Genomic DNA, 26,961 nt, shown 5'->3' on the forward strand with positions numbered 1-26,961 from the left:
TTCGGAATTTGACCCAAATTGAATCTGACATTGTGAAGGTTATTGAATTGTGCACCAAGTTCACTTCCAAAAATAGTTCCGCTGCTGGTGCTTCAAGAATTCAGCGGTTTCTGTTTTGATTGAATGATGTCGCTTAGCTTAATTTCTTGGCAGTAAAGTAGTGAAATTGGCCTGGTATGCATAGCCATTAGTGGCAGTATTGATTCCAGGGTTATGTGTCCGTGCAGTGACCCCTTTGCAAACCACCATATGGCATAGTGAGCACTGAACACTGTGTGTCCCAAATTTCACCCTTTTCCCTTTATAGTGCACTACTTCTGACCAGAGCCTTGGTTAAAAGTATTGTGCTATAGAATAGGGTGCAATTTGGGACATGTCCATTATCTCTGCTTAATCACAGCGTTCAATGACTCAATATACCCTTTAGAAATCCCTTGGAGGGACACAATGCCATCCCTTGTACGTGCATCTACCGTCCACCGGCCCTGACATTAGATAGCCCTAACCTGTGATTAAGGGCTTGGCAGCAAAACCCCCATAATTACATAAACGGCCCTGCTTTGTATGTGGTTGTCATTGTAGCCTTGTAGGATGTACAGCGAGATGTTTTGTCCCTAAGAATAGTAAGAAAAGTCTTGTCGTGATAGTTGAGCTGGATGTTTTGTTACAGGCTATATTTGGTAGGCTTCCTTCCCCATCAAAGCTGTCAAACTGAAAGGCTGCTTCTGTCTGTCTTAGATCTCTGTGTACACAGCTAATATAGCTGGACAGGTAAGTCTGAGTGCTTTGGGTAATGATTCTGCTTCATCAAGCTGCCTTTGACCGCGAGATGGGCGTGTGTGCCTGTGTTACTGTGCATGTGTGAGGAGTCCAGGCATGCTTGGGTGGAAGGCTCCTGGTGAGGTAAGCAGGCAGCATGGTGTAGTTTGAACCCAGCCAGGGTAATCTAGGATTAGAGCTCAGGACACAGGGTCGTCCAGCGGTCAGACTGCACCACCACCATGGAGGTAGCCTAGTCGGCAGGGAGGTGGAGTGTGGAAGAACCTCGCACAGGAGTGTGAACCAGAGGAGAGAAATGTGGGGAGAAGCAGCAGAGGGGAGGGGGAGCCGGTGGAGTGCCCAGGTGCTGATTGGGCAAACTGACAGTCCCCTTTTAGTGAACGGTGCTACTATAAGTAATGTGAGTGGACTAAATGCAATAAGCTGAGAAAGTCTGGCGTCATTGTTCGTTTACGTGACGTTGCGTTTCAGTCTGGTGAGGTGGGCCTAGTCTATATGTCTATCTGTAATAAACTGCATTTTGGTGAGGGATTTGGCAGTGGATGTCAAGTTGATTAATTTCCTTTCAATTAAAGAATAAGCCTTGATCATTATTAGGCAGCATTGAAAGATGGAGGCTAGATGTCGGCCTAACAGTGGAAGTAAGCTAGGACTTGGAATAAATACAAGTTCACAAGTGTCACGCTGCAGCTTATTCCTATGTTTATCATCTAATCCCCTCCCCCTCTATCTTCTCTGTCCTTGTCTGTTTATGTGCAGGCAATGCATCAGGTGTCCAGACCCGAGGTGACCACTCTGCCCCTGAGGACCACCTCATGCAGCACCACAACCACCACCCTCTGTTCCACTCCCTTTCTTCCTCCTCTGCCTGCCTCTCCCACTGCAGCCACGACTCACCCTCCCAGGGCTGCTGCCTGGACAATGATGCCTCCCCGCAGCACCACTCCCACCGGGCCCAGCCCTCCAAACACAGCCTGCACCACGTCAACAAGATCCTCCGTGCCAAGAAGCTCCAGAGACAGGCGAGGACAGGCAACAACGTGGTCAAGAAGAGGGGCCCCGGGCGCCCCAGGAAGCATCCCTTGCCCTCCCCGCCCCCATCGCCGCCCCCTCCGGCTGAAGTGACCCAGCCCAGGCACCGGGACCGAGGAGGAGGGTCAGGGGGAGGAGCGTGTAAAGAGGACACGGTGACAGACGCGATCGAGTCGGTGGTCCAGGGCCAGCGCAGGAAAGGCCAGAAGAGGAAACCCTGGGAGAGAGATGGGGAGGAAGAGGGGGAGGAAGGGGAGGGTGAGGAGGTAGCGGAGGGCGAGAAGGTGGAGGAACGAGCGCTGGACAGGGAGGTGAATCTGGGAGGCCTGGGGATGAGGTCCAGAGCCGGGGGAGGAAGAGGCTGGCTCACCCAAGAGGAGCTGCAGCGCTTCCGCAGGTAAAACCACCACCACCGCAGATCAACACGTGATTGTAGCCTCAACAGTGAGCACTGTGATCATGATGCTGCTTACTTTCATAGGCCGTGCTAATTTTAGATCTTAGCAGCTGTGTGTATATATAGGAGAGTCTATCAAGCCAGTCATTACTTTAAAGTGAGTCTTGATTCTATTTCAGTGCTCTGGAGGGGAAACCAGATGGCCCCTCCTCCCCGGAACCTCCGGGCACCATCCCCATGGAACAAGCTCCACCCATGCCTATAACCAGCCTACGGGAGAAGAGGGCAGCCAGGCCTCCAAAGAAGAAGTACCAAAAAGCTGGGCTCTACTCTGATGTGTACAAGACTGCGGAGTGGGTCCCATAATTGTGCCAGACATAAAATCTGGATAACCCGTTTGCTTACCAAAGTTCAAACCAGTAATATTTAGGGCATATATGGACATCTCACTCGCTCTTATTTTTGTTGTTGTCCCTGTTTCTCTTTCAGTCCTCGCAGTCAGATCCTGCAACTGAAGAAAGAGAAACTGGAGTACACACCTGGGGAACACGAGTACGGGCTTTTTCCTGCCCCCATCCATGTCGGTGAGTGTCCTTTGCACGCAAACGCACACATTTTGTCATGACATGTTACTGTGTCTTAAAATCAACTCCCTTGTTCCCCTCACGTATTCTGTTATGTTCTGTCTCCCCCCCCACCCTCTTTCAGGAAAGTACCTAAGACAGAAGCGCATTGATTTCCAGTTGCCTTACGACATCTTGTGGCTGTGGAAACATGACCAGGTGATCATTTATGTTCACTGCTAAGTGTTGTTCCTTCAGAGTCGATAAACTATAATGGGAATTTGTTCAATCTATGTAAGGGTTTGTCTCTTTTATGACGTAAGGCCTGTGACAGACTAGCGTCCTGTCCAGCAGGTGTACTTGAACATCAAGCTTTCCTCACTCTACAAAAACAGGAGATAGGCTCCTGCACTAAGGGCAGTTCTGGCTCGGACAAGGCTACTTATGATGTAATAACCTACATTTCTTGGTCGTTTTAGCTCTACGAGAAGCCTGACGTCCCCCTTTATAAAAAGATCAGATCAAGTGAGTTCACACTCTTTTCTACGGTCCAGTCAATAAAAACATAACCAAACACTATTTCATGCTGAGCATTAAGGCAGCCATAATCTGGTCAAGCTATTGTGTGTCTGACCTTGTGTAACCTGTTTCCGCTGTAGACGTCTATGTGGATGTGAAGCCTGTCTCGGGTTATGAAGCCACCACCTGTAACTGCAGGCCTTCCGGGGAAGCCGTAGACAGAGGCTGCCTTGACGAATGCCTCAACAGGTATAAACACTGGCATTGGAGATTAAAATAGACCCACACACTGGCATATGCTCCCTGAAGTGCCATGCTCAAGGAAAACTCGTTCAAACCTGCGTGGGTTTTCAATTTGCATCAATATTCAGACACCTGCCTTGGAATAGCATCTCAAGATGTGAATTGAATTCAGAATTATTTAAAGAATCTTGGTGTCTCGCACTTAGCAGTAATACGTATTTTCTTCCACTCCCTCAGGATGAGCTTTGCCGAGTGCTCTCCCGGCACCTGTCCCTGCGGGGAGCAGTGTGACAACCAGCACATCCAGAGGCATGAGTGGGTGCAGTGCCTGGAGCGCTTCCGTGCCGAGGGCAAGGGTTGGGGCATTCGCACCAAGGAGCCCCTCCGCTCAGGCCAGTTCATCATCGAGTACCTGGGAGAGGTCGTCAGCGAGCACGAGTTCAGGTGAGATAGATTTGAATGCATGTATTGATACACTATATATACAAAAGTATGTGGACATCCTTTCAAATTAGTGGATTCCTCAATTTCAGCCACACCCGTTGCTGACGTGTATAAAATAGAGCACACAGACATGCAATCTCCATAGACAAACATTGGCAGTAGAATGGCCTTACTGAGGAGCTCAGAGACTTTCCACGTGACCCAGTTATAGGATGCCAAATGTCCAACAAGTCAGTGTGTACAATTTCTGCCCTGCTAGAGCTGCCCTAGTCACCTTAAGTGCTGTTATTGTGAAGTGGAAACGTCTAGGAGCAGCAATGGCTCAGCCGCAACATGGTAGGCCACAAAAGCTCATAGAACGGGGCCGCTGAGTAGCGGAGCGCTTATAAATCGTTCTTGGTTGTAACACTCAATACCAAGTTCCAAACTGCCTCTGGAAGAAACGTCAGTCCAAGAACTGTTCATTGGGAGCTTTATGAAATGGGTTTTCATGGCCGAGCAGCCGCACACAAGCCTATGCTCACCATGCGCAATGCCAAGCATCGGCTGGAGTAGTGTAAAGCTCACCGCCATTGGACTCTGGAGCAGTGGAAAAGCATTCTCTGGAGTGATGAGTTCAATAATTACGCTTCAATAAATCTGTGTTTGGCGGATGCCAAGAGAACGCTACCTGCCCCAATGCATAGTGACAACTGTAAAGTTTGGTGGAGGATGAATAATTGTCTGGGGCTGTTTTTCATGTTTTGGGCTAGACCCTTTAGTTCCAGTGAGGGGATATCTTAATGCTACAGCATACAATGACATTCTAGATGATCCTGTGCTTCCAACTTTGGCAACAGTTTGGGGAAGGCCCTTTCCTGTTTCAGCATGACAATGCCCCCGTGCACAAAGCGTGGTCCGTCTAGAAATGGTTCGTCAAGATCGGTGTGGAAGAACTTGAGCCCTGACCTCAAGCCCATCGAACGCCTTTGGGATTAATTGGATGCTGACTTCGAGCCAGGCCTAATCGCCCAACATCAGTTCCCGCCCTCACTAATGCTTTTGTGGCTGATTGGAAGCAAGTCCCCACAGCGATGTTCCAACATCTTGTGGAAAGCTTTCCTAGAAGAGTGGAGACTTGTAGCAGCAAAGGGGGGATGAACTCCATATTAATGCCCATGATTCTCAAATGAGATGTTCACATACTTTTGGCCATGTAGTGTGTGTATGCATTAAGGGGCTAATCCTAACTTCCACAAGTCACATATTCACTTTGTGCTCTATTTGTATTAACAAATGTAATGCAATGGTAAATCTTAGCGCTGGGTGTAGCTATGTTCACAACCGGTACTATGAGTGTAGTAGGTGGCGGGTAAGGGCTGGGTTTGGATAAATAAACAAGTTGTAGGTGTGTCGAGGCTTGACCACCCCCCCTCACTGACCATTCTGAACATGCACCATGGCGAAATATGTGGTTGCTTCAAGTTGTGTATTTAGGTATGCCTTAGAAATCAAACGATGTATGGGCTGCATGATGCGACTACAGGCTATTGATGATTTGAGAAAGTGTAAAAAATAAAAAAAAAAAAAAGAAGCTTACTCAGTTCCTTGCCTCAAGCTGCACAATGCTGTTCTCTCATCAAGTGATCATATTTTCACCCATCAGACTATTCTCAATTTAATTTTGACTTTCCAAATCGAAATAAATGTTACATATTAGTAATGGCCCATTTATCAAATGGGCGTGACAAAAAGACTTCCGGGATAGTGAATGGAGGCCACTTTCCCGCCAGTATGTTTTTAACTCATGTCTGTCTGGTAGTCTACTCCGGTAATCTTGCTGCGTGACAGGTGATATTCCACCCAAACTCTATGCCATGGGCTCTCCAACCCTGTTCCTGCAGCTACCCAGTGCTAAATTTGGGAAACCAAGTGAAATCTGTTTGGCAACATCGATAGTAACATGTTTTAACAATGAAACATTTCATTAAACTGTTGACAGCCCCCCTCTCTGAGCACTGAAGAAAGGAATGAAGGAGAGAGGGGAGGAGATGGAAACTCACGGTGGTGAGATATTCTGTAGCTAAAGGTAATGTGTCCGTCTATTAATTATGAAATTACTAAGCTAGTCAAAATAAAATGCACTAATTTGTAGGCTAAATCTGAATTTGTTTAATTTAGGCTAGACCATTCTGTACCAAATATCTTAAATAGGTATTTATTTGTTTTTCTGTCATGTGTAATCTGCGGTAGGCTATATATCATATAATGGTACAATCATTTTAAATCATCTTTTTTTTGGTGGACTTTGGCTCATATATACAGTGCGTTCGGGAAGTATTCATTTTGTTACATTAGACTTATTCAAACATGTATGAAATAGTCCCCCCCCCCCCTAATAAAGCTACACACAATACCCCATAATGACAAGGCAAGAACAGTTGTTTTATTTTAGAAAATTTGATCACATTTACATAATTATTCAGACCGTTTACTTAGTACTTTGTTGAAGCACCTTTGACGGAGATTACAGCCTCGAGTCTTCTTGGGTATGACGCTACAAGCTTGTCATACCTGTATTTGGGTAGTTTTTCACATTCTCTGCAGTTCCTGTCAAGCGCTGTCGGCTTGGGTGGGGAGTGTCGCTGCACTTCTATTTTCAGGTGTCATACCCAAGTGTCATACCCAAGTGTCATACCCAAGGAGTTTCAATGCAGTAATCGCTGCCGAGAAGGTGCTTCAACAAAGTACTCAGTAAATGGTCTGGAATACTTACGTAAATGTGATATTTCAGTTTAGAATCGTTTATAAATTAGCAAGCATTTCTAAAAACCTGTTTGCTTTGTCATTATGGGGTATTGTGTAAGATTGAGGGGGATATTTAAAAATAAAAAATCAATTGTTTTTGTGAATAAGGCTGTAACATAACAAAATGTGGAAAAAATCAAGGGGCTTGAATACTTTCCGTGGGGCTTTGTATATGTGCCTTCTAAACAATTCACACCCCTTGACTTCTTCCATATTTTCTTGTGTTTTTGCCTGAATTTAAAATGGGTTAAGTAGATATTTTTTGTGTCACTGGCCTACATGCAATACCCATAATGTTAAGCTTGATTAACTAAAAATGAGAAGCTGAAATGTCTTGAGTGTATAATTATTTAACCCCTTTGTTATGGGAAGCCGGAATATGTTCAAGAGTAAACAGTAGTAGTAATAACTTACATAAATTGCATGGACCCCATGTGAAATAAGTGTTTAACAAGATTTTAAAAAATGACTACATCATCTTTCTACCCCACACACAATAGTGTGTGTATGTGTGTATATATATGTACACTCAGCAAAAACAGAAACATACTCTCACTGTCAACTGTGTTTATTTTCAGTAAATTTAACATGTGTAAATATTTGTATGAATGTATGATTCAACAACTGAGACATAAACTGAACAAGATCCATAGACATGTGACTAACAGAAATGGAATAATGTCTCCCTGGACAAAGGGGGAGGGCAAAATCAAAAGTAACAGTCAGTATCTGGTGTGGCATATCCAGTCCTCATGGACTGCACCAGATTTGCCAGTTCTTGCTGTGAGATGTTACCCCACTCTTCCACCAAGGCACCTGCAAGTTCCGGGATATTTCTGGGGGGAATGGCCCTAGCCCTCACCCTCTGGTCCAATAGGTCCCAGACGTGCTCAATAGGATTGAGATCCGGGCTCTTCGCTGGCCATGGCAGAACAGACATTCCTGTCTTGCAGGAAATCACGCACAGAACATGCAGTATGGCTGGTGGCATTGTCATGCTGGAGGGTCATGTCAGGATGAGCCTGCAGGAAAGGTACCACATGAGGGAGGAGGATGTCTTCCCTATAATGCACAGCATGGAGATTACCTGCAATGTCAACAAGCTCAGTCCAATGATGCTGTGACACACCGCCCCAGACCATGATGGACCCTCCACCTACAAATCGATCCCGAGTACAGGCCTCGGTGTAAAGCTCATTCCTTCGGCGATAAATGCGAATCCGACCAACTGTGACACAACTGCGACTCGTCAGTGAAGATCACTTTTTGCCAGTATTGTCTGGTCCAGCGACGGTGGGTTTGTGCCCAAAGGTGACGTTGTTGACGGTGATGTCTAGGTGAGGACCTGCCTTACAACAGGGCTACAAGCCCTCAGTCCAGCCCCTCTCAGCCTATTGCGGACAGTCTGATCACTGATGGAGGGATTGTGTGTTTCTGGCGTAACTCGGGCAGTTGTTGCCATCCTGTACCTGTCCCGCAGGTGTGATGTTCAGATGTACCGATCCTGTGCAGGTGTTACACGTGGTCTGCCACTGCGAGGATGATCAGCTGTCCGTCCTGTCTCCCTGTAGCGCTGTCTTATGCGTCTCACAGTACGGACATTGCAGATATGGCCAGGGCAATAAATTGTAATCCTCATGCCTCCTTGCAGCATGTCTAAGGCACGTTCGTGCAGATGAGCAGGGACCCTGGGCATCTTTCTTTTGGTGTTTTTCAGTAGAAAGGCCTCTTTAGTGTTTTTATAACTGTGACCTTAATTGTCTACCAACTGTAAACTGTTAGTGTCGTAATGACTGTTCCACAGGTGCATGTTCATTAATTGTGGTTCATTGAACAAGCATGGGAAACAGTGTTTAAACCCTTTACAATGAAGATCTTTGAAGTAATTTGGATTTTTACGAATTATCTTTGAAAGACAGGGTTCTGAGTTTAGAAGCTAGTGCTGAATTTAGAATCTCAAGCATTTCGCTACACCCGCATAAACATCTGCTAATCACGTGTATGTGACCAATAAAATTTGATTTTGATATACACATACATACCCAGGGTTGGGGAGTAACTGATTACATATAATCCGTTACATATAAGGGATTACAAAAAATCTGTAACAATAATCCCTTACCGTTACCAGCAAAAAAATATTTTAATCTGATTGGATATTTTTGAAAAACTAGATTACTTTTTAAATCAGAAACGATGTTTGAGAACTCTTTGACACTTCTGTTTTTTTTCAATGACATTCAAATCAGCGTTGAAGAAAGGCATACGTTTAAATTTGTTGAGCGAGTCTGACCATAAATCAGACCACTATGATGACACACCAAATGTGTTTGATGGATCGCAGGAATTGGCTTTTGTAGGCTATAGTCCAAGCTTTATCTTCCAATGGTGCGACTGCTGTCGGCATCCAAAGATTATCCACTTTGAATAAACACTTGGATGTAAGGATGACAGCAGTGGTGTAATCTACGGCGCCCGGATATCACTTATTGTTATCAACACAGCGCATTGATGTGAATCACACTGCTGCTCTCATTTACCTATTGTTGTGGATGGCTGTTCACACATCTAAATGTGTATTTGAACCCAATGATTGAATTCAAGAAGTTTAAGCAGCTTATCAATCATTGTTTTTGAAACCAGTGGACAGCCAGTGAAAAATGCTCTCTTGCTTCAGCTGCATAGTTCGGATCCCAGCCTATGGAATAAAAGTAAGGCTTTTATTGCTCAATCTAATTCATGGTAAGAAACATCCATAGGCCTAATGGACACATGTTCAAACTTACACACTTTTGATAGACGTAAAGGGGCAATCTGTAGTTTGTACATTTTTGTACTTATAAATGATATATCCATTGATTCTTAAGAATATAATTTATAAATGCCTCGAGCTTAGTTCAACTGTCACACTTCATAAGAACCCAAAATATAAGCTTGTTTCTCCAATGTTTGTAAACATTGTAAATGTGAACAAACACTGTCATGGATGGTCAGTCCTTTCATCGGTAGCCCTGTCTATTAATCTGAGAGTGGTTAAGTTTCTCCAGGCCCATCCCTCAGCTTTTTACCAAACGAGAGGCGGGGCAAACATTTTATTGTTTCATTTGTGGATTTGCTCTTTAAAAAACTGCATGTTATCAAGATGTCAAAGTGTCATCAACAAAAAGGTTAACAATAGGCCTATAGCAAATGCAGCATATGGCATTCACATGTAATAGCACTTTTCAGTAGTGCTCAAAGCACGCCATTCCATGAGGGAAACGTTTATTTTTCAAATCGAATCAATGAGCACAATCAGTCCTCCATGACAATAACATCATTAACAACAGAGTAGGGCTGGCTAATAAGCCCTTTGTTTTGGGGTTATGCTCAGGCAAGACAATTTGGCTAATTTATACTTACATATTTCCAAGTCCTGTTCTTGATGATCAAGGGGTATAACATTTATTGGAAGGAAGGGAGTTCTGATAGACTTAGTTTTTAAGATATAATTTAATTATATTATACAGTAGAAAGTGGGTTAGAAGCCTACAGTGCTTCCTCCTTTAAAAGTTGCATCATACTGCAGAACACCTTGCGGGCTGCTGCAACATTCTATGGCACGTTATTTAATTGTCAGCCATTCTTTACGTTAATGCCAAGTTAGTGATAGTTTGACCACCAGAGGGCAACTTTGAAGCATTTGAAAGTCTCCCATATTGGTATTACTTGTAATAACGTAGTATATGGGATTGTTTTTGAAGAAATTTTGCTTAATTGGATTAATGTTATGGTGTTTCTTTTCCGAGAAAAACAAAACCCTCATAGTTTTCATTAGGATGGAATGGAATATAGTATGGGAATAGGATACAGCATAAAAGGATTCTAAATGAATATATAAGGGGCATAACATTTCCACACCATAATTGTAGTGAAACCAATACTCATTTCACCTATGCTAGGCCTACAGTATATCTACACATATTTTTTTCAATGACGTGACTCTCTGCCAATAATTAAATTTTTAGATACTAATTTAGAATCCTACAATCCTCTAAGTATCCATTAGGATCTGTGAGAATATCTAAGGGGATTTTTATATAATTCTTAATTAATTAATAATAATCACTTTTTTTTAAAGTAACAATATTTTGGAGATTTCCATTTTCATTTAACCTTGAGTGAGCAAGGAAAAATACAACTTGATGGTCGGCAGTACAGTACTGGGTTATTTAGCTAAAGAATCCCAATGTTGTGCGGGCAGGGCACGCGGGAGACCGGGTTTCAATTCCCCGACGGGGAGGAAGGTGTAGGCTGTCCTTGTCAATAAGAATTTGTTCCATATGTGTTATTTCATAGTTGTGATGTCTTCACTATTATTCTACAATGTAGAAAATAGTAAAAATAAAGAGATCTTGGAGTGAGTAGGTGTCAACTTTTGATTGGTACTTAATTAATTTGCTTAATATTATGGTGTTTCTATTCAAAGAAAAAGAAAACCCCTCTGGGTTTCCGTTAGGATGGAATGGAAAATATGGCGCTGTACAACGTGACGGTCGGCAGTACAGTACTGGGCTATTTAGCTAAAATAGTTGTAGGCTATTGCTTCTAATTTCAATATGCTACACCACTTTTAACAGCACATTACCCAACTGCTGCACCTTCTTCACGATGCTGTCTGTGTGGGTGGACCAATTCAGTTTGTCTGTGATGTGTATGCCAAGGAACTTAAAACTTCCCTCTCCACTACTGTCCCATCGATGTGGATAGGGGGGTGTTCCCTCTGCTGTTTCCTGAAGTCCACAATCATCTCCTTAGTTTTGTTGACGTTGAGTGTGAGGTTATTTTCCTGACACCACACTCCGAGGGCCATCACCTCCTCCCTGTAGGCCGTCTCGTCGTTGTTGGTAACTGAATCCTGTGTCCTGCGGGAGACTGGGCTTCAATTCCCCGACGGGGAGAAAGGAGTAGGCTGCCCTTGTAAATAAGAATTTCTTAACTGACTTGCCTAGTTAAATAAAGGTTACACTAAGAGCATAACATTTCTACACCCTCATTTTTTAATTCTAGTCTAACCAATACCCAAACAGAGTTTCGGTGAAAATAAGGTATCATTGACTTATCAAGACCAAGTTCCCCCCCCCCCCCCCATGCTTGCCTCAGAGCAGCACGAAATGGTGCTATAATAGTTGTAGGTTATTGCTTCTAACTTCAATATGCTCTTTAAATAAATAAGACATCTACCACTTTTAATAGCATATTACTCAACACAAGTGAGACTCATGTCGCATACAGTATATGGAAAAATATGACGTGACTCTCCGCCAATAATTACATAGAGGATTGGCGGATATTTCTGTATTTCAGTGATATTTATTCCCATAATTTATGAATCGATAACTAAATAAACATTGGCATTTTAAGTGTTTTTTTTAATCATTTTCTTAATGAAAGCCTAAAGATGCCATTATTAGTTACATTGTTTTAGTTTGAACGTGTAGACTGGCACTAAGATCAGCAGGAACGTTTCCCTAGTCAGCGACAATATAATTGCAATGACCCTTAAATATTTTGGAGATTTTATTTTCAAATCATGTAAAATTAGCAAGCAAAAGGTCATTCTTGAACATGGGGTGAGAAATGGTTACTAATTTGTAAATAAAGCCAGCTTATTTCTATTTTTAGAGGGAGAAAAACCTTAAGTCATCTTATGGGTCTCCCAGTCAAGACCTGCATGGGTCTTGAACCAGTATCTGTAGCAACACAGCTTGCACTGCAATACAGTGTCTTAGACCGCTGCGCTACTCAGGTGCTGTACAACGTGACCGGTCGGGAGTGGCCTACAGTAACAGCAAAATAATCCTAATAACACAATAAAAACCTTAGTGTAACAACAGTTTTAGTAAGTAATACTGAAGTCGTGCACAATTATCAGTTTCTATCTCGGTTTATGTCACCCATTCATTTTTAGAGACACAGTAGGAACCAAAAGCATAATCAGTGCTCTAACTCCCACTTGCGCTGGTCTGGTGCAATGAAGTGGTGACTCAGGGAACCGTGCTAAACCACATATTACCTCTAAAACCCGCGGTGTAAGCTCTCAACTTTTAAAGGAGGAACCACTATACATAACCAACCCATAAAATAAAATGTAACATCCATATATGGCCAGCTATGTCAATTTTAACCTTCAATAGATGTCGTTCAATTGGTATCATACATTTTTGTCCTCTAATGCCTAAAGGAAAAGTAATCTAAAAGTAACTGAATGTAATCAGATTAGGTTGGATTACCCAACCTGAAGTTACTGATTACAATTTTGGATAGGTAAGTAGTAAGCGTAACTAACTGATTACATTTATAAAGTAATTTACCCAACCCTGCACATAACCACATATATATATTTCCCACAAACCCTACCAACCCTCCCCTAATTGGAGTAAACTAGTAAACAACAGCACTTAGGCTTCTACTTCCAGCTGATACATATATACATTTTACAGACATAATGTATTTTACAATTGTTATATTTTGTTTGTTTTTAGGCCTGGCCTTCCTCTAACCTGCACCTCTCCCATCTATTTCTGATGTCCGTCCAGTTTGATTTCTATTTGCCAGATATTTATAACTGTGCTATTAAACTAAAGTTCTGAATTTATACATTTTACAGACACAGTATATTTGACCTTTTATCTTGTTATTAGTCCCACCCTGCAGCTCCATTAAATTCCTCCCTTCTATCCATATTGGATTTCTATTTGCCATATATTTTAAAACTGTGCTGTGATGTTTCACAAAAGTTCTGAACCCTTCTAGTCTAATAGTTTCTAGAGATTTTCAAATGAACAACATTTTGGCTAAAAGTGTTATTATATTCTTGATCAATTGACTGACTTTTCAAATCACCCAGTATTTCTTTCTGCAGAGTTAGCTCCAGGTAAGTGTTGCAATTCTTCAGCCGTTCCTGGACCTGTGACCAAAAACGAGCTACTTATGGACAGTACCAAAATAAATGATAAAATGACTGTGTCTTTGCAGCAAAATCTGCAGAGCTGTGAATGTTGTATCCCCAGTAGAAATAACATTCTATTGGTTGCAAGAATTTTGTATAATCATTTAAATGGAAAAAAAAATTTGAAATGGAAAAAGTTTTGAATACGGTGTTGTTTTGCGTGTCAATTCATAAAACATGTGCCATGGAATCAGAACATCGGGGGGAAAAATACATTTTGGAGATTGTTTTCAAATAACCGAAAGTGAGAGGTTGTAATCGGAATAAATGTTTGCTATAGAACCAGTTCGGATTTAAGTATAACTTGTGTATGACTGACGCCTTTAATGAGGTCTAATGCTTTAATATTTCATTTCTGCCCTCCAAATTCATTATATAAATAGGCCCTTGCGCCTCCTTAGTGCCAGCCGAATATAGTGCCCGTAGTCATAACTTGATGTCAATGGGAGACTAAGAGAAATTTTTACTTAAGTGTAAGTTGGGAAGGATTCGCGGCCAAATGTATTGTATTCTTCCCTGTTAAATCATGATTCTATTTTTGTGCACTTTTGACTGGTTCAGTCGTGTCAGTCTGTGTTACTAAACACAATATTATTATATTTTAATGTCCCTCTGTCCCTCTTCCCATCCTGTAGAAGTCGCATGATGGAGCAGTACTTCTCCCACAGCGGCCAATACTGTCTGAACCTGGACAGCGGCATGGTGATCGACAGCTACCGGATGGGCAACGAGGCCCGCTTCATCAACCACAGCTGTGAACCCAACTGTGAGATGCAGAAGTGGTGAGTTAGTAGGACAATAATAGGCCATTTAGCGTGCATATATTTTGGTATGGGTGGCCGAAGCGGGAATAGAACCCACTATCCTTGGCGTTGAAAGCACCATGCTCTACCAACTGAGCCACCCACCTTTAGTAGTGCTTGGGGTTCAGCTAGGGACGGTTTACCGGACACAGTACTTACTTTACCGAAAAGCATGTTCAATGGATATTCTCCCATTAAAAGTGCTTCTTAGTCCTAGACGAGGCTAAATCTGTTTCCAGGAAACTGCCTCTTTGGCTAATGTTGAGGAGCTAATTCTCTAGTACAGAAGACAGTCTGTTAACACACAATAGTATGATTTACTAAGTGTCTACCAAGCTTGTTATTTTTGACAGGGAACAATACATGAAAGGTAGAACACAAGGTAAAACCAAGGTTACGAGTTGGAATTGAAAGGAAGTGAAACAGAAAGTTGTCGCTTAGATTTTCACTGCTGAGAGGTAACTTAATACTGGTGCAGACGCTTTGTAAATCTGCACCTAAATCCCCTCACCCCCTCCACTTAATGGTCTGCTTCTGTCACGATAACCTGATAAGATCACGTCGTCCGGACTATGCCCGAGTTTACCACACTAAACAGTTTAAAGCCCTTTCACTGAGATAAACCAATTGGCCAACCCTCAGACTATTACAGGATTGCACACCTCAGTCAGGATCAAGCAAGACAGTTGTAGACCTGGTTATGCAGGCATCTGAATCATTGGTTCCTTCTCTAAGATGCATAACTATTATCGTTTGTCTGGTTGGGTTGAATGAAAAGACAAATGGGACCTCAACATGTTCATCCCACCGTTTAAGTGAAGAGGAATTTCAGCAACTCTTGAAGGACAGCTGAAGTTGATAAAATAGCTTTTTCAATGTTGAAAGTGTTGTTTAATCCCAAAAGGGCCTGAACACAGACCGTAAAAACGGTTAATGGCTGTTGAGAAAAAACCTGTTTTCTTCCTTGCCGTTCGTGAACATCCAGTCAGTAAACTAAGACACACCGATCTAACAACTCTGTCTCTGCTGTGGTGTGGAGCAGGCCTCGAATAAGAGATTCTACAGGGATAGAGAATTTCCAGTGTGAAGCATGGCCAGTCATCCATCTTGTCACAGAAGAGCGATTATACGGCATGGTAGCTGGGGCCTTGGACACAGCTGTACTAGTGCCCAGAGACAATGTGCCGAAACTGCTTTTTGTCCTCACAGGAATAAAAATTAGACGGCAAAGGGTAAGTGCACCCTACACTGTTGTACTGTGCAGGGAGATAAAGAAAGAATGCTGCCAAATTGGCATCCTATTCCCTATATAGTGCACTACTTTTGACCAGAGCTCTTTGCTCAGGCTGTGCCCTATGCTCAAGTTCAAAGCCTGCCTGGGAAAATCTGAGCTCTCCCTTCCGCTCACTCTCTTCCCTCCTGTCTGTTGCTCCTGCAGGTCGGTGAATGGGGTGTACAGGATCGGCCTCTTCGCCCTCAGGGACATGAGCAGCGGCACGGAGCTCACCTACGACTACAACTTCCACTCCTTCAACACCGAAGAGCAGGTGGGTGTGGCTGCACATCGACCATCTTCTCCCAGTTACAGACCCAACTTAACCTGATTCCAGATCTGTTTTTGCCACGGCAAGCCAGCAAAAACAGGTCTGGGACCAGGCTACCCCCATCTCTCTCTTAGTTATATTACCATCCAAGAGCGCTCAACTGGGTTTCGATCTTTGATCTAAATTCTCCCCATTGTTCCCTTTTCCTGACACACACATTCCTTTGTGTCACCTCATACCTTGACCTTCTCGCCTCTTACCTTCTCCTTCCTACTACTGCTTACTCTCTCTCTCGCCCCCCACCTCTCTCTCTCTCTCCAGCAAGTGTGTAAGTGTGGCTCTGAGGGCTGCCGGGGTATCATTGGAGGGAAGAGTCAGCGACTCAACGGGATGCCTGGGAAGACGGGCGGGGCACGGCGACTGGGTCGACTCAAGGAGAAACGCAAGTCCAAGCACCAGCTGAAAAAACGAGTGCGTGTAAGGGAGCGGGGGAGTGAGGCAGGAGGAAATGTCAGAGAAAAAAGGTTATCAGGTGTCTTGTTACTGCTGCCGTAAATGGGTCTTTTGATATTTGCAGTTGTCGGCTGTTTTTACACAGCGTACGGTGCATAATGCACAGAGACATATTCTGATCCTAAATCAGTCCAATTTTTGCTTTTTCTTTAGCTCTGTAACCTAGAGTGCGGTCTCCTACCCGGTTAGGTTTATTTTAAGGGGCAGTGTGTATGTAGGACTGTGGATCTTTGTTTCAAAGGATGTTTTTGTGGTGTGGAAGGTTCTATAATAAAAAAATATTACACAATGGACATGAATCGTGAGATGGGTGGACTTAACAGAGGCATATGATCATCAGTACTCATATCTCTAACTCTCCCCTTCTTTTCCCAAGGAGGAGGAATCAAGTGACAGCAGCAAGTTTTATCCCCACCTTCTCATGAAACCCATGTCCAATAGAGAGAGGTAACCACACACACACACACACTGCGCGCCCGTGCCAAACACTCAACCACTCTCCCCATCATGCACGCGCCAACACACATACTCACCTCTCTCTCTCTCTCTCTCTCCGTGGCTCAGAAACTTTGTGCTGAAACATCGGGTGTTCCTGCTCAGGAACTGGGAGAAGATGAGGGAGAAGCAGGAGCTGCTGAAGAGGGAGGGTGAGAGGGAGGCCAGCGGCGGCCTGTCCATCTACACACGCTGGGGAGGAGTCATCCGCGACGATGGAAACATCAAGTCAGGTCAGTATGTGAGGAGTCAGAGGCGAGTGTGAGCGAGGAATCAGGGGACCATAGCCATGTGTGCAGAATTACAGAACTAGAATGAATAGAATAATAATTCTATTTCTATATGCAGGAATGTACCAGAGGTAAGTTTTCCAAAAAGTTTTGTAACACTAGTATGATCTTTCCTCCTTTGCTTACAATAGACTTGTGATGATATTAGTGCCACAAAGCTTTTGGGGAAACTCCGCAGTTTAGTCCTGATTTTATAAAACCGGGTTGTTTGAATGCTGATTGGCTAAGCAGCGTTCCAAACCATGCTGTATTTGCCATCACAGGCACACTATGCCTGCTAACAGTTCCATCTGAAAATGATCACTGCGCCTCTCCCATAAGAGTATCATGTTGCTGTCCAAATTCATCGCTTGTATTTATCTCAGCTAGCACATTATTTCTCCTTGCTTCCAGCCTAGCATTTAGTTTGATGCAGTGGGGGTTGATATAAGGTTCGCTGTCTGCCTTTCTGACCCCGGAACACTTTTTACTTTGGAATTTCAATCTCTGTATAGACATGGACTGTGAACGGTGCCTAGGCGATACAACTATGCAAAAATTATTAATAACTTGGGTCACGTATGTAGAGTGAAATAACTAACAACCAGATTGGTCTGCACTATATCTTCTGGTGAAATAATTATAAATGACTCATCAAAATAAGGTTTTAAAGAAAATATGTACAATACCAGTCAAGTTTGAACACACCTACTCATTCAAGGGTTTGTATTTATTTGTACATTGTAAAAAAATAGTGAAGACATCAAAACTATGAAATAACAAATATGGAATCATGTAGTTAGTGTTAAACAAATGTAAAAATATTTTGGATTCTTCAAGGTAGCCACCCTTTGCCTTGATGACAGCTTTGCACACTCTTAGCATTCTCTCAACCAGCTTCATGAGCAATGATTTTTCCAACAGTCTTGAAGGAGTTCCCACATATGAGCACTTGTTGGCTGCTTTTCCGTCACTCTGCATTCCAACTCATCCCAAACCATCTCAATTGGGTTGAGGTTGGGTAATTGTGGAGGCCAGGTCATCTGATGCAGCACTCTATCACTCTCCTTGGTCAGATGGCCCTTACACAGCTTGGAGGTGTGTTTTGGGTATTTGTCCTGTTGAAAAACAAATTACAGTCACACTAAGCGCAAACCAGATGGGATGGGGTATCGTTGCAGAATCCTGTGGTAGCCATGCTGGTTAAGTGTGCCTTGAATTCTAAATAAATCACTGACAGTGTCACCAGCAAAGCACCATCACACCTCCACACATGCAGAGATCATCCGTTCACCTACACTGCGTCTCACAAAGACACGGTGGTTGGAATCAAAAATCTCAAATCAGACCAAAGGACAGATTTCCACTGGTCTAATGTCCATTGCTTGTGTTTCTTGGCCCAAGCAAGTCTCTTCTTTTTAATGGTGTCCTTTAGTAGTGGTTTCTTTGTAGCAATTCGACCATGAAGGCCTGCATCACACAGTCCCTTCTGAATAGTTTATGTTGATATCTATTACTTGAACTCTGAAGCATGTATTTGGGTTACAATTTCAAAGGCTGGTCATTTCAACTTATCCTCTGCAGCAGAGGTAACTCTGGGTCTTCCATTCCTGTGGCAGTCCTCATGAGAGCCAGTTTCATCATTGCGCTTGATGGTTTTTGCGACTGCACTTGAAAACGTTCAAAGTTCTTGAAATGTTCCGTATTGTCTTAAAGTAATGTCTTAAAGTAATGATGGACTGTCGCTCATTTGAGCTGTTCTTGTCTTAATATGGACTCGGTCTTTTAGCAAATAGGGCTATCTTCTGTATACCACCCCTACCTTGTCACAACACAACTGATTGGCTCAAACGCATTAAGAAGGAAAGAGAATCCACAAATTAACTTTTAACAAAGCACACCTCTTAATTGAAATGCATTCCAGGTGATTACCTCATGAAGCTGGTTGAGAGAATGCCAGGAGTGTGCAAAGCTGTCATCAAGACAAAGTGTGGCTACTTTAAAGAATCTAAAATATATTTAGATTTAACACTTTTGTTAACTACATGATCCCATGTGTTATTTTATAGTTTTAATGTCTTCACTGTTATGCTACAATGTAGAAAATAGTAAAACATAAAGAAAAACCCTTGAATGAGCAGGTGTGGCCAAACTTTTTACTGGTACTGTAATTCATTGTATTTTTTCTAAACGCAAAACAGCCTTTATATTTAAGTAATACGGCACACGAGGCAGTGATGTATCATGAATACAGGCACAGATAAATGGGTTGACTGGCCCTCTGCTGTTACATTGGGCTGAACAACGCCATTTACCTGTAACTATTCATGATACAGCACTGCCTCTTGTGCCATATTGCTTACATATAATGGGTATGTTTTGTATGCGTTGTCAATGTTTTTGATGGCTTGTTGACTGTGTGTGTGTGTGTTTGTTACGTTGTCGTCGCAGACGTGTTCCTGACACAGTTCTCGGCGCTGCAGACGTCCCGGTCGGTGCGCACACGGAGGCTGGCAGCGGCCGAGGAGAACACGGAGGTCACCCGCACCGCCCGCCTGGCACACATCTTCAAAGAGATCTGTGACATGATCACCAGCTACAAGGGTCAGTAACACACACCACACACACACATGCAATACTCGCTGACACACACACACACACTCGATCACTCACACACTGTACTCCTTCACGTCAACTCCCTAGTCTCTAGACAAACTTTCATTGCCATCTCTGATGTATTCAGAGAGACTTCTGGTCAACCGGGTTTTAATTCAAGCAAATGGTTAAGACGGTATAAAGTCAACACTTCTCTGTAATGCAACCCAATCTCAACAGGACGTGCTTGTACTGACCACTACCTGTGTGGCATTTGCCTCTACAAACGTCTACTGATGTACATCTGATTCAAATTAGCAAAGACACGTTTTCCCCTGAGTATATTTATGCCCTATAACAGTAAAAGGAAATACGCTGCTGAATATAATAAAACATCGATCTCTGTCCGTAGACTCAGCTGGTCAGACCCTTGCTGCTCCGCTGGTCAACCTACCTTCAAGAAAGCGGTAAGTGTTTGTTTTCATTATGCATGCTAGTGCTTTCACCCATGTTTACTGTATGTAAGTGTATTGTGCAACACTTTGTCTTATCCGGGTCAGAACGCCCTCAATGTTCTTATCGCTTCCTGCAACCATTACAATCATGTTTGGATTCATGACACAAGAGGCCCAGTTTTGGCTCTCACCCATGACTCATTGTGCGTGTTTGACCCCAGGAACACTCAGTACTATGAGAAGGTGTCCGACCCGCTGGACCTGAGCACCATTGAGAAGCAGATCACCACAGGGCACTACAAGACTGTGGAGGCCTTTGACACGGACATGCTCAAAGTGTTCCGCAATGCAGAGGTGGGTCTCCCACAATCCTCCTCCCTATGGGATATACACGGCCACGGATCATTTACACACACAAGCACAGAGGTATCTTTGATTTACTGTGCAGGATGTAAGTGCCACTGGAATCTTCTGAAGGGTACTTAACGCTAGACAGGTGGGTTGTTTAGCAGCAAAACCGATGTGTGCGCAACCGAGGAGCAAAACAGGCGTTTTTGGTTAAACGTCCAAAGGATTGTTAACACTGTCAATTATATTTCCTCTCCAAATCTTACATTTGCACAATGAGCTTCTTGTTGCCGTTCAAATAGGATGTTAATGTTGTTGGTTAGCTAGCAATTTTTTTGCCCGGTCAAAACACCTCATGGTCAAAACACAAGACATGGTATCAATAACAAGATTAGAGCTGAATTGAGGCCCCTACAATTCCCCACATGGCAGCTTCTTGTCATTGTTGCTAGCTCTCTGACAGTCTAGAATCATAACAACACACAGACTTCTGCCACATCGACGCATGCCTTGTTTTCATGACATTGTCAGCGAACTCGTCAATGAAGTGCACCTTGAAAGTAATTTGACCCCGCTGTCCAAAGGCCCTCAATGTCTGCAATGAACCCCAGGGAAAATGTATCCTTGTGCAAGGGCTTAGAATTCCCAGTGGGATATTGGAAGCCTGGTCAAGCTTATTTTGGTAGCTTTGTTATTATTGTCATGGGAGCTGGTCTTTGACTCCACTTTACAACACACACTGTATTTCCCAAGTTCTCAACGTTGTTGCTCTGTGCACCTTCCATCCTGGCAGAAATACTACGGGCGGAAATCGTCGGTTGGGAGGGATGTGTGCCGGCTGAGGAAGGCCTACTACGGAGCTCGCCACGAGGCTGCCGTCCAGATCGACGAGATCGTTGGGGAGACGGCCAGCGAAGCGGACAGCTCGGATTCGCTGGAGCGAGACCACGCCCATCACCACCACGGAGGGGGCTGGCCGGGCTCCCACGACAAGGACGATGACATCATCCGCTGCATCTGCGGCATGTACAAAGACGAGGGCCTGATGATCCAGTGTGAGAAGTGCATGGTGAGAGAGAGCGTCTGGAGGATGGAGTCCCAAATGGTGACCCTATTCCCTACATAGTGCACTACTTTTGACCAGAGTCCAATGGCCTAGTTTTGTCTCCTATAGCCCTATTGGTCCTTGTGAAAAGTTATGCACTTTATAGCGAATAGGGTGAATTTGGGACACAACCCAACACTGCCGGCTCATTTTTGTGTCGTTGAATGTTGGCCTGGAATCCAAACTGAATATGGATACAACTGAATATCAGTAACTCTAGTAGTAAAACCAAGCAATATTCAGTTTGGATTCCAGGCTTGTTGAATGTAGTGGTACCTGCCTGATGACTCCGAATGAATGGTGAGTGTTTGTTCTTGTCTGTGGAAGCAATGTTTTGAAAGCAGGAGTTGGTTGTGTGAGAGACTTCTTAGTATGGCACTCTTATTATAAATTGTTAGTTTTGGCTGTGATCCTGGTGTGAGTCAGTGTAAACGGTGATGTCTGTCTGTCTCAGGTGTGGCAGCACTTTGACTGCATGCGGCTTGAGGCGGAGGTGGAACACTACCTGTGTGATCAGTGCGACCCCCGACCTGTGGACAGGGTGAGTGTTGTCCTCTTTAACCCAACCTCGACCGCACCCCGCGGTCTAAACCAACCATGGGTGTTTCTCTATGCACATAGTACTGTGCTCTACACTTATGCTCCGAGTGCATGCTCAGAGGATGTTCTTGTGAGGACGCGAGTGTGAATCAAATATTACATTTGAGAAGCAATCGCACTCCCTCTACTGTTATGGCATGCTGCATCTACCCATTCACTGAACATGATAGTCTAGCGAGCCGTCTAGTTTAACAGTCATAAACAACTTCTAACGAATGTTATGCAAAGTAGATGACTAGCTGTCCATTTTCCATGGGTAGCCAGCTACCAATTCTTTGTGGCTAACTAGCTTGCCAGTTTGCCTTATTGACTTACTATTTATTTATTTATTTTTATTTCACCTTTATTTAACCAGGTAGGCAATTGTTCTCAACTTTTACAATTGCGACCTGGCCAAGATAAAGCAAAGCAGTTCGCACATGGAGTAAAACAAGCATACAGTCAATAATACAGTATAAACAAGTCTATATAAGATGTGAGCAAATGAGGTGAGATAAGGGAGGTAAATACAATATAGAAAGTAAAACAATGGAATGGTAGATTTGCAGTGGAAGAATGTGCAAAGTAGAAATAAAAATAATGGTGTGCAAAGGAGCAAAATAAATAAAATAAATACAGTAGGGAAAGAGGTAGTTGTTTGGGCTAAATTATAGGTGGGCTATGTACAGGTGCAGTAATCTGTTAGCTGCTCTGACAGTTGGTGCTTAAAGCTAGTGAGGGAGATAAGTGTTTCCAGTTTCAGAGATTTTTGTAGTTTGTTCCAGTCATTGGCAGCAGAGAACTGGAAGGAGAGGCGGCCAAAGAAAGAATTGGTTTTGGGGGTGACTAGAGAGATATACCTGCTGGAGCTTGTGCTACAGGTGGGAGATGCTATGGTGACCAGCGAGCTGAGATAAGGGGGGACTTTACCTATGGGTAAATCTATTTAACTATGGGCTTGTGATCTACGCTCACTCCAGTGGGTAGGTATTATAGGTGGGTAAACATGCAAAAATGAATACAGTAATTATTAACATATAAAATATTGTAGTCGGGCAACTTATGAAATGCGAATGGGCAATATTTCATTATAAATCCTAAGTTTATTTTTTCTTGTTTGAGTTCAAATAATGGCCTCTATTGATTTCAAGACATTTTAGCATTTTTTGTGTGGTTGCGTCATATTTCTCTGCATGCTTCAACATATGTACAAACAGAGAACGAAACCCACTGAATAGCTTAGTAGAACAATGACGTTTACCTGCAAGGCAGTAGTAAAAGCTTATATTTTGGGCTCTGATGGGGAACGGCAGTCGAACTAAGCTCTTACTCCTAAGGCATTTCTAAGTTCTATTCTTGACGAATCAATGGATATATAATGAGTAATTTAAGTCCAAAAATGTACACTATCTACCATTCACAGATTGCTGCTTGTAAATGTATCAGGGAATAGGGTGCCATTTGGGACAAAAAAAAATGTGTTCCAGGCATGAACATTGTTCAATTAAAAGCTAAAGGTGGTGATGTCTAGGGCTGCTGGTGATTGTATTCCTGCCAAGCTCTGATCCTGCTGATGGTCATTAGTAGCCTACCAAACTTGCTGATTAGTCCTCCACACTCTATTGTATTTGTGTCTGTATTTATTATGGATATATTCAAAATAATCAAAACAGACCTTATTTACACACGTATTTGTTCTGATCTGTTCCATCAGCCTAATGGCTTTTCAAAGTTTTGTTTGATAATGGTCCATTCTAAATCAAAACAAATTTCACACATATTATTTAGTAAATGTAAAGACAATATTAAATCAAGAATAGTCTGATGGGTGGCAGGATTAGCCCATCACGTGTGAATGGATGTATTATCGCTTGTGAGTGATGTCTAATGTGTGCAGAAAGGCAAGAAACAGCACACACCTTTTTTTGCGACTTTTTCAAATCATAGTCTTAAAACTAAGCACATTAATCTGATATACAACTCTTGTAGAGCCTAACTGGCATACATAGGCGGTGCATGAGTTTCAAGATAAAAAATGCACCCTTTTAGTAATAAAGCATTAAATGTATAATCACAATTGCGGTCATCTTTGAGAAGTGTTTTCCCGCGAATTGATTGCCTTTTTGGAACATTCAATCTTATAGCCTACAGCCATGTGTGCATTGCTGCGCTTAGAATGTGACGAAATAGCCTAATAGTTTATCAACATTAAGTTAAATGTTCTGATCTGTTCCATCAGCCTAATGGGTTTTAAAAGTTATATTATGTCGGGGATATTAGGTCAACTTTTGTACAATGGGGGACAGTAGATTGACATAGGCTAGTGCTTCTGCAGTTCGTTAGGCCTACACATCTTGTTGGCTGACGAAAGTAGGCTAAATGTGGACAGTTCCTACCTCTTCAATATGCATGTGTCACTCTTGATAAGAGTGACACATGCATCCCCAACGTGTGTCTTCACTTGTAGCCTACTTTGGCACTGAGATGCCTGTGAGAAGGACTCGATCCAGTGAGCGGCATTGGCTAATAAGGATTTAGATCTGAGAGAGACGTGAGGGAGAGGTGCTTCGGAGCACGGCAACCGGGAGAAGGGAATTATAACTATTATATTCAGCCCAAGGGCACAACAGCCACTTTGATGGCAAAAGTAAAGGCTTTTTTTAGGGGGCATTATGGCCACACGAGGGATGTCCCTGGGAAATTCGAGGCCTGGTGAGAATATTAAGTGCTTGTCAAATTGTGAATGAGATATGGATAAAGTGTGTGCAGCCTGCACAAGAAACAAATCAGAGCTCATGTCTTTCATGGAACTTTTTTCAAATCAGACGCATCATGCAGCTAAAGAATGTATTAAAAATCAAAACATATAGGCCAACATTTATCACAACTTAAGTTGCATGAATAACTTTAAATTAAGCAAGTTAGCCGCATCACTCCCCTGGAAATCTTTTGAAGAAAATATATTTTCTATTTTATTCAGCTATGTTCAATTGTATTTTCATACGAAAAAATAATAAATGAATGCTATGGAATTCTAAGCAAATCTTGCCTGAAATAATTTTGTGTAGCCCACAGCCATATCAGCGCCTAACATAAGGACAAGTCAAGAGTATGCTATTCAAAACAGACCTTATTTACACACCTATTCAGCCCCTTTGCTATGAGACTCGATATTGAGGTCATAGCAAAGGGTGGATCCTGTTTTGATTGATCATCATTGAGACGTTTCTACAACTTAATTTGGAGTCCACCTGTGGTAAAAAAAATAAAGAAAAGAGTATGCTATTCTGTTCTTCGGATATAGACATTTCGTTCATATCATGTTTCTTTAGACCTGTCTAAAATAATGGATTTATTGTGATGGTGTAGGCTATATTAAATGGATTTATTAGACTTTTTAATGTAATGTTCCAAAGGTCTGCATCCGTATGTGTGGAAGCCAGGAGATGCGAAATGTGTTTGTTACAGTTTTCCAAAATTGTTTACACACGTTTGCTGAATCTCTGGGCCATTTCCCCAAAACTCTAAACACAAAAATGCATTCAAAATGTTGTTGTTTTTTTTCATATAAAATGACACGTGTCATATGAATAAATCTGTCTACCAACCAACAACACAAAACACTACTATGAATATCCCATCAGTAGGTTTATGCCTTTTGCATTTCCAGTGTTACACTTTAGCCAGTTGTAAAATATTGTTACAGTAATGTATACCTACTCAAATATACATAAACACACCACATGCAATATAGTAACAAAAACATTGTCATTTATTTCCAAAATGCAGTATTTTTGAACACTTGTTTTGTATGTAACACTTCCCATACCCAACGGGAGAGGACCAGGAAACACATTCAGTAAGATAAAGGGTTTTCTGTAGGTGACCGAATACTTATTTTCCACCATAATTTGCAAATAAATTCATAAAAAATCCTACAATGTGATTTTCTAGATTTTTTTTTTCATTTTGTCTGTCATAGTTGAAGTGTACCTATGATGAAAATTACAGGCCTCTCTCATATTTTTTAAGTGGGAGAACTTAAACAATTGGTGGCTGACTAAATACTTTTTTTGCCCCACCGTAAGTGTTTCTTTTGTCCAGGTGGGAAAGGGCAGTGTGGAGTGCGATAGAGATTGCATCATCTGTGGATCTGTTTGGAAGGTATTCAAATTGGAGTGGGTCTAGGGTTTCTAGGATAATGGTGTTAATGTGAGCCATTACCAGCCTTTCAAAGCATTTCATGGTTACGGACGTGAGAGCTACGGGTCGGTGGTCATTTAGGCAGGTTACCTTAGTGTTGGGCACAGGGACTTGGGCACAGGGACTATGGTGGTCTGCGTGAAACATGTTGATATTACAGGCTCGGACAGGGAGGTTAAAAATGTCAGTGAAGACACCTGCCAGTTGGTCAGCACATGCCCAGAGCTCAAGTCCTGGTAATCTGTCTGGCCCCACGGCCTTGTGAGTGTTGACCTGTTTAAAGGTTTTACTCACAT

At 42.7% G+C, this 26,961-nt stretch overlaps 1 protein-coding gene across 1 annotated transcript in view; it reads left to right on the forward strand.

Moving 5' to 3' along the window:
- LOC124043678 (histone-lysine N-methyltransferase ASH1L-like) overlaps nt 1–26,961 on the forward strand; it is a 47,674-nt gene that overhangs the window by 11,908 nt on the left and 8,805 nt on the right. The window contains 17 exon segments of the mRNA XM_046362515.1: nt 1,540–2,209; nt 2,389–2,562; nt 2,699–2,793; nt 2,918–2,991; nt 3,252–3,297; nt 3,432–3,540; nt 3,772–3,978; nt 14,392–14,538; nt 15,998–16,106; nt 16,425–16,574; nt 16,993–17,063; nt 17,181–17,344; nt 19,832–19,984; nt 20,388–20,442; nt 20,652–20,784; nt 21,572–21,847; nt 22,338–22,424. Of these exon segments, the coding sequence (XP_046218471.1) occupies nt 1,540–2,209; nt 2,389–2,562; nt 2,699–2,793; nt 2,918–2,991; nt 3,252–3,297; nt 3,432–3,540; nt 3,772–3,978; nt 14,392–14,538; nt 15,998–16,106; nt 16,425–16,574; nt 16,993–17,063; nt 17,181–17,344; nt 19,832–19,984; nt 20,388–20,442; nt 20,652–20,784; nt 21,572–21,847; nt 22,338–22,424 (2,720 nt within the window).

This window comes from Oncorhynchus gorbuscha, linkage group LG09 (assembly GCF_021184085.1).
Source record: "Oncorhynchus gorbuscha isolate QuinsamMale2020 ecotype Even-year linkage group LG09, OgorEven_v1.0, whole genome shotgun sequence".
In the NCBI taxonomy this organism is placed as follows: Eukaryota; Metazoa; Chordata; class Actinopteri; order Salmoniformes; family Salmonidae; genus Oncorhynchus; species Oncorhynchus gorbuscha.